The sequence below is a fragment of the Triticum aestivum genome, chromosome 1D (genome assembly GCF_018294505.1).
Source record: "Triticum aestivum cultivar Chinese Spring chromosome 1D, IWGSC CS RefSeq v2.1, whole genome shotgun sequence".
NCBI lineage: Eukaryota > Viridiplantae > Streptophyta > Magnoliopsida > Poales > Poaceae > Triticum > Triticum aestivum.
Window position 1 is genome coordinate 437,631,221 of NC_057796.1, and position 7,540 is coordinate 437,638,760.

General features: G+C 46.6%; 1 protein-coding gene across 1 annotated transcript; it reads right to left on the reverse strand.

The window, feature by feature from the left end:
* Nucleotides 1-1,171: 1,171 nt before the first annotated feature.
* On the reverse strand, nt 1,172-6,841 carry LOC123160231 (probable LRR receptor-like serine/threonine-protein kinase At1g05700). Its single transcript, XM_044578043.1, has 13 exons — nt 6,736-6,841; nt 6,088-6,646; nt 5,499-5,986; nt 3,861-3,999; nt 3,661-3,732; nt 3,484-3,555; nt 3,323-3,403; nt 3,074-3,234; nt 2,736-2,980; nt 2,399-2,525; nt 2,184-2,252; nt 1,877-2,069; nt 1,172-1,789 (listed from the first exon to the last, which is right to left on the reverse strand). Exons 1-13 carry the CDS (start codon nt 6,839-6,841, stop codon nt 1,291-1,293), a joined length of 2,811 nt encoding a protein of 936 aa, XP_044433978.1. The 3' UTR covers nt 1,172-1,290.
* Between the last annotated feature and the right edge of the window lie 699 nt (nt 6,842-7,540).

Sequence of the window (7,540 nt, forward strand, 5' to 3'; positions counted from 1 at the left end):
GTCTATTCTTTTGGTTGAGATGTTATCGATAATTTAGAATGTTCAGTTGAGAGAGTTGAAACTGTTCTTAGAAATGAGTTGGTGAAGCATAGTGCCAAGAAGAGCTTCGCTTGATCAAACTCGCTCTTATCCGGTGGTTATCCAACTGCAAAAATATCAAAAACAAGGGATCAAGTTAATAGTATATCTGCAAGAAGTAATTCGATCAACACACCATCCAGAGCATGATCAAGGTCCAGGGGCGATTTCACCGTCCGGGCACCCTGGGCACGTGCCCGGGCTCGATCGCTGCAGTTTTTTCGAGTAGCCGGAGTCACAATCGATGAATACGTGTGATATAGGGCAAAAATATGACAGCTTAGTGAATTGGGCTAGTTTGGGCGTTGTTTTGCCTTTTGGGCTTACTCTCGCCAAACCAGAACGTCTAAGGGCCATCCATTATTTCTTTTACATGGGCCACGTTAGGGTAGTCAGATCGATCTCAAGCCTGCTGGCTGCATCGCTCGCCTCGCCTGTTTGGCTACCTCGCACGCTGTTCGGCTGTTTGCCGCGCCGCAAGATTGTACCCTAGCAATTCCGGCGTTGGAGGTGGTGGCCGGCGAGATGGATTGGTGAAGCACCGATGACCGGCAAGACTGCAAGAGATGGTGCACGACCGGGCCTCCAATTAGGCTACGATTCCACCAAGCAACGATCGGGATCTGAAGCGGAAGCGCAGGAGTCAAAGCGGCATCCCCTATGCTGTGAATTCCTCCCCGACGGATGGTGGCTCGTCCTCATCATCGTCGGCACTTCAGCGAGCACTAGTCACGTGTGCAGCACCCAGCAAGTGCCCAACCTGCCCAAGGCCATGGCCAAGAGGCAGCAAACAGCCAACGGCGATGGCCACCAATGGCAGCGCCAAACGACAACTAGGTGAGTTATCCGACTTCAATTAGGTTTGTTCAACTACATAATTGAGCATATTATTTAGTGACACTAGTGCGTTGGCGGTTTGATAGACCAAAGTACATTTTAGTTTATAGCGTGCCCAGGCTTTGGCAATTCGCTAGCTCCGCCACTGTCAAGATCACACTTTGCATTTTTTTCACTTTGATTCAAGGAAAGTATATGATTTGATTTAGCAATTCAGTAAGTTACTGGTTGAACATACAATTTCTTTCGTGGGAAACTTGGTCAAATAATATCAATAAACATGGAGATCCCACAAAAAAATGATTACAAAGATTTCACATGGAAGCTCCAACATAGATAACCAGTTGGCGACAGTACATGATCAACAAGTCTTGCTTATCGGGCAGCAGGACCGTTGTCCATTGTTGGCACCCTCCCAAAATTATGTTCCTTCTCAAATGAAGTGCTGCTCTGGCTCACATTCGTGGACTGATTAGTAGGGTAAGAATCATTTCTCGTGCTCAGGTCGTTGTTGCCGATGCCAGTGTAGAAGTTGTTGGAGTTGCCGCCGGCGTAGTCCTCCTCTAGCTTGAGGCACTCCTGTAGTTGCAATACAACATCGGTCATGTTGGGACGCCGCGCCGATGCATGTGCAGTGCACTTGAGGGCGATGTCAGCGGCCTTCCACATACCATTGATGTCGTGGTCACCGTGCATGCGCACATCCACCACGCCTTCGATGTTGCCTTTCGATAACCGCTGTTGCACCCACTCAATGATGCTGATGCTTCGCGGGTTATGCATGGTGGGTGGCTTCCCCGTGACAAGCACCAACAGCACGACGCCAAAGCTATACACATCACTCTTGGTTGTCGGCCTCCCTGTTGTCTGGTACCTAAGCAAATGTTTCAGCTCCACCAAATACTCAGAGCACGGTACGCTATAGAAAGATTTTGGAGCAGGGTGGAAGGAGTTGGCTTACTCTGGATCCATATATCCGCGTGTGCCAACGATCACATCCGTGGACACCTGGCTTTCATTGTTGCGATTGAAAGCTTTGGATAATCCAAAATCGGCGATCTTGGCCTCCAACCTCATGTTCAATAAGATGTTCGTGGCCTTCACATCCCTGTGAATCAAAGGTGGGTTGCACCCCTTATGTAGGTACTCCAGTCCTGTATATGAACACTGAGGATTAAAAAAACTATCATTTGGCAAAAGTAGTTGCCGAGTATGCATTTAAGTGCTTTTTTCGATAAAGAAACAAAAGGTGCAATATAAGTGCTTACCTTGTGCAGATTCAACTGCAATTTGAAGTCTCTGTCTCCAGGTTAAGCATCTTGCGTTATGGTCTCCTCCTACATACAGGCCGACATTGTGACCAATCAGTTATTCAGACGATTCTATAGATAAACAACATGTACACTCTATCAGCTCACTGTGCTTTACGCTACACCAGTCACCTTCTGGCAGCTGAATATATAGCGTTAAACAACTTGCGTACCTACAATGTGATCTTGCAGAGTTCCCTCTGACATGAACTCGTAGACAAGTGCCATGTGCTCCCCATCCTTGCAGAAACCAATCAAGGAGACAAGGTTCTTGTGATGAATCCGGGTTAAAATTTGAACCTGAACAAGTAGGGATCAAGACATGACTTCATAAATATCGCTTCACAGTAAAAATCTATGTCGAGAAACTTATATATTTAAACAGAGTAAACTATGTTAAATGTACCTTGATATATTGGATTTTACATTTAAAGCAATATAAGGACTTCGAAACATAAGCGAATTAAACGACATGGAGGAATGCAAGTGCAGTGAGATAATAAACTGTACCTCTGCTAGGAATTCCTTGTCACCTTGGTTGGAAGACTCAGACCGTATCTTTACTGCCACCTGAGTGCCATCCTCCAGGAAGCCATCATAGACATAACCGAATCCTCCCTTTCCCAACACTTGTTGAAGGTTGTTCGTTATCCTCTCAATTTCATTGTATGTGAATCGGCGAGTCTCAAGTCCAAGTGATGTGTCCCCATCATTTCTCGTTTCATTTTGTGGCTTTACAGAGTTTTTCATTAATCCTTTTTGTATGCATGGAATTTAATGATTAACATTAGTACTATTTGATGTCGAAACATATACCAATAATTAATTGGCGCATGCCAAAGTCTCACCTCGAGTTTTTCGTCTCAACAAGCAAAAGAGTATTAGTGCCACTGATACTATCGTCATGATGGCAACTGTAGGGGCACCAACGTATATGGGCAGCTTGCTCTTCATTTTAGCAGGTTGACATGAATTGGCATTGGTGCAAAGGTTTGAGTTGTTGCCATATCTGCTAAACAATATTAAAAAGTTGGTCAATGAAATTCATCAAGTATCATGCAAGACGAATCGGGATAATTTATGGGTAAATTAACGACCTTAGATTTAGGGAGCCATCTTGAACTTTTTTGAGAATTCCAGAGGGAATCGAGCCACTGAGCTGATTTCCTGACAAATCTCTGAAGAAAGAAAATATGATTTGCAGGAGTGGGAGCAATGTAAGGAAAAAAGCACAATTGAACATAGTTGCCAGACTTACAAAATCTTCAACAAAGGTAATTGCGAAAGAGTATCTGGAATTGTGCCTGTCAAATTGTTGTTTGACAGATCCCTACAAGCAGAGTGAAAGATATGGACTTGTATCAGTATTCCTTTTGCCGTATTTCATCTCTTAAACTACAAACAAAGGCCAAAGAGATCCAAAATGTGAACATACAAGTACTGGAGAGCCTTTAGATTCGCGAAAGACGACGATATGTCACCATTCAGACCACTAGAAGACAGGTTTCTACAGAGAGCAAATATCATTTGGTTTAGTTTGACTGCATATAATAACCTTAACATGCGATAATTCATGCTTTTGCCCTATGAACATAAGTGATAAGTCAATATAATGTATAGATCTGAAAAACTGACACGCTTCTGATCCTTGGACGGGTGCCAATGTCGTAGCTGCACATCAACTTTTCCCAGGCCATAATCTTGGGAGAGCACGGGTCACCCATCCAGTTTCTCTGCACATGATACTTCGCCTTCATCGTCGTGATGGCAGATACTACAATTAGCCAAACCCATTTTTTTAGCAGCACAAGCGACACAACCCCATATTATTAACAGCTTAATAAATACTCCACCTTTCTCTATAGTGCATATAATTTTTTCAGTGTCAAACTTTGTAGACGTTGATCAAGTTAATAAAAACATATCAATATTTACAATACCATTGGATTTATCATGAAATATATTTCCATATGACATATATTGGTTATTGTAAATGTTTGTTTTTTATGTAAGAAATTGTATGCATTCCAAATTTCCAATTTGGCAAGGAGGAAGTATCAGCTAACTGATGCATGTGTCATTTGTTTGCACTAGCACAAATGCCCGTGCGTTGCAACGGGAGAAAATTTAGGTTGTTCTGATGATAGACATGATATACCGATTGAGAGTGACCATGCACGGAACTGACTGAAGGAGGGAACTTTAATGGAACATATCTTATGCATCCGGGAGACTTCGGACCTTCGCAAGGGGCTCTTGCAAGCAAGAAAATTCAGGTTTCGCAAGCATGAACGCTTGACTGCCCGTGAGATAACAAGATGACAAACATGGCAATTCGATCAGAAAGGCCATATATACCAGATCGCAAGCACATGTGCTAGGTATGATTAGCATGTACGTGAGGTTGCATGCATGTGTGTCACGGGCCCTTGTGAAGCTCGTCGTTGGCTGGTGGGCAACACCCGTCGCCGGGATCAAGCCGCCATGTTCTGTGGTTGACGCCATGCAGGCCGCTCCTCTGTTGCATTATGTGGTCGGCCTATGGCCAGCGCCGGCCGAACTTCCGCGTTCGTGTGCATCCAATTGTTGTTTGTAATCTGCATGTTTATGTTTATAAGAATCAATCTGTTCAATCTACGGAGAGACTGGCCTGTTCAACAGGTCGCATGCTCTGGCATCATTTAAAGTTTAGCAGCTCACAAATCCCTCCGTCCAATCGTTTCACCAAGAGGCTGAATCGACTCACCATCCTGCCCAGTTGAACATGTCCGTCAGTGGCAATGCTGTAAAGAAAGGCTACATGGCACTGGTATGAGTAGGTCGAACCTTCTATTATGGGACAAACTTTGTATAGCTCAGTGGTTGTAGCGGCAAGGAAAGATCGTGAGATTGCTGGTTCGACTCCTCGCTCTAGCAATAATTTTTGCCTAATTTTCTACTGGGCCTGCTTCATTGGCGGTAAGGCCTTTGCCTACTTTTCTATTGGGCCTGCTTCATTGGCAGATAAGGCCCGAATGGGCTGTCTGCACGCGGACAATTTCTTTAGACGTCAACCGTTTTTCCTGCGGGTAATTAGTACCGCCTTGATTGTGTATTTTTATAATACACGTAACATAGGATCAGATGCGGGACGAAACCAAAAATATCGCCTTGCTTTGTTAGTCACATAATATAGGATCAGATGCGGGACGAAACCAAAAATATCACCTTGCTTTATTAATAGGTATAGATATAAATATAGATATAGATATAGATAATGATATATGTACGTACCATCCCTGGAGTCCGTGCCAAAGTTTGTCGTCGACATGATGGAGAACAACTCGAGGGCGTTGAGGATCGGCGGCAATGTCGAGTTGGCGGTGGCGTTGATGGAGATGTTGTAGTTACCGTCCCGGTAGGGATTTTCATTGTAGATGACACCGACCCCGAGGTAGAATAGCCTAATGTCATCGGACAACCTCACGCCGTTGATGTTGATGTCAAACTGGCGCAGGGCGTTGCTCGGGAGGAGCTGCAGCTCAGAGAAGTGCATGATGATGAAATATCCTGGTGACAGGTCGTGAGGCTGAGGCACGGGGTCCCAGGTGAGCTCTAGCTTCATGGAAGCGTTCAGCGGCGTGAGCGCAGTCTGCATCACGGCCGTCGGTACCTCGAAGTCGTCGTAGTCGCTGTCCACCTGCTTCGTCGTTGATATCTCCGTCCACTCTTTCGGGTCAGCCCAAGGGATCCATACTCGGTCATGTGGATCTTCAGGGTACCTGATGATCAGTAGTGTTTGTGTCGTCTGTCATTAACTTCATATGTAAACTTGAAAAAAATAGACAGGAGGGAATTAAACAGCTCGAGATCTTCTCCTCACCTAACGATGTCGGTCACGTCCGCCGGGCCGAGGTTGAGCCGGACGTCGAGGACGAGGCCCTGCGTCAAGTTCGCCTGCGGGTAGAACTTCATCTTCAGCGGCCTCAGCTCCAGCGCGGAGACGAACGGCGTGCCTGCGCCTGTGTTCACCAGGCAGACCTGCACGAAGTCATCTGGCACCACGACGATGGCCTCGGCCGTCACCTCGAAGCCCGGTGTCGAGACATTGACAGTCTGCCAGTAGTTAACACCGAGATGGAGGTCGAAGATAGGCGGCCTGCCAAGGCCGTCGTAGTCCCCATACAAGAATGCCGCGCGGACGAGGTACTTGCGACCGGACACGAGGGACCGGAGTGTGTAGCAGTTGCGCGTGCCATCAGGGAAGCTGCGCACGTTCTGGTAGCCCTGTGAGAGCTGCGGTCGAATGTACTGGCCGGAGATGTTGTGGTTGGCGCCGGCGGTATCATCGATGAATCCGGCGTCGGAGACGTAGGATAGCTTTGTGCCGCCGTCCACGTAGCTTGCCTTCCCCGGTAGTCCGCAGTCTACGCTTATGAAACCTGCAATACGTACATACATGCAGCCGTTAATGGCGCGTGCATGCGGCCATAGTAGTGCCGAGTAAAGGGTGCTGAAGTTTCTAGCATACCTTTGCTGTCAAGCTGGGCGCGAGCCTGCAGTACGCCGCCGGTGCCGGCGGCGACGAGGAGGCAGAGGAGCAGCAGCCATGGACTTGCCGCCGTTGATTGCTCCATTGCACATGCAAGGGCAGTTAGTGGAGCGTAACATGCATATGCATTTGACTTTTTAGGCGTCCAATGCTTCAGTGTATATGCCCACACGTAAACTAACTAGATCTAGAATTCTAGATAGACGACTAACAGGGCCAACTCGGTCCACTAGCGAGCGATCATATAGAATGATGAGTTGATCACGTCAACACCACCATGATCGACCACGCACATCTGACGACGCAAGAGGAAGTTTGCACGGTGGGTTGCCGTGCCGAGAGCGAAAAGAAATTATAGCGGACCCGGTTAGCTCGCTACGGTCCGATGGCGCGGATATTCGTCGTAGTTGTACCATAGTCAAACAAAGTTAGAGCACGTATATTGCGTGTAACATCAATACGGTACTGGTTGTAACCAACGATACTACAGGCCCGCAGATTGAATTCAGTAGCAGAAAGCCACCCAACGAGCTCGCCGTCTGCTTCGCAAAGTTTATCAGCTCCCTCTTCCATCGTTGGAGTTGCGCTAGTACTGCATCGCTTACGAACACGACCTCAAGTGGTCAATGTCTTACAACACGCGGCTAATGTGGTAAGCGAACAGATGGCAGGGGCGGAGCCAGGATTTAGGCATAAGGAAGGCCATATGGCGATCAAGCCAGAAAATATTTGGTGCCTCACATAATATCTAAATGGTTTTATATTGAAGTATCATTCGCATTTA

Bases quoted from the DNA above. Each gene is read 5' to 3' on its own strand.
- LOC123160231 (XM_044578043.1), bottom strand. From the start codon at position 6,841: ATGGAGCAATCAACGGCGGCAAGTCCATGGCTGCTGCTCCTCTGCCTC. The intron at 2,526-2,735 runs GTACAGTTTATT...CTACTTGTTCAG, and splicing joins ACAAGGAATTCCTAGCAGAG to GTTCAAATTTTAACCCGGAT. The intron at 1,790-1,876 runs GTAAGCCAACTC...ACATTTGCTTAG, and splicing joins CGCGGATATATGGATCCAGA to GTACCAGACAACAGGGAGGC.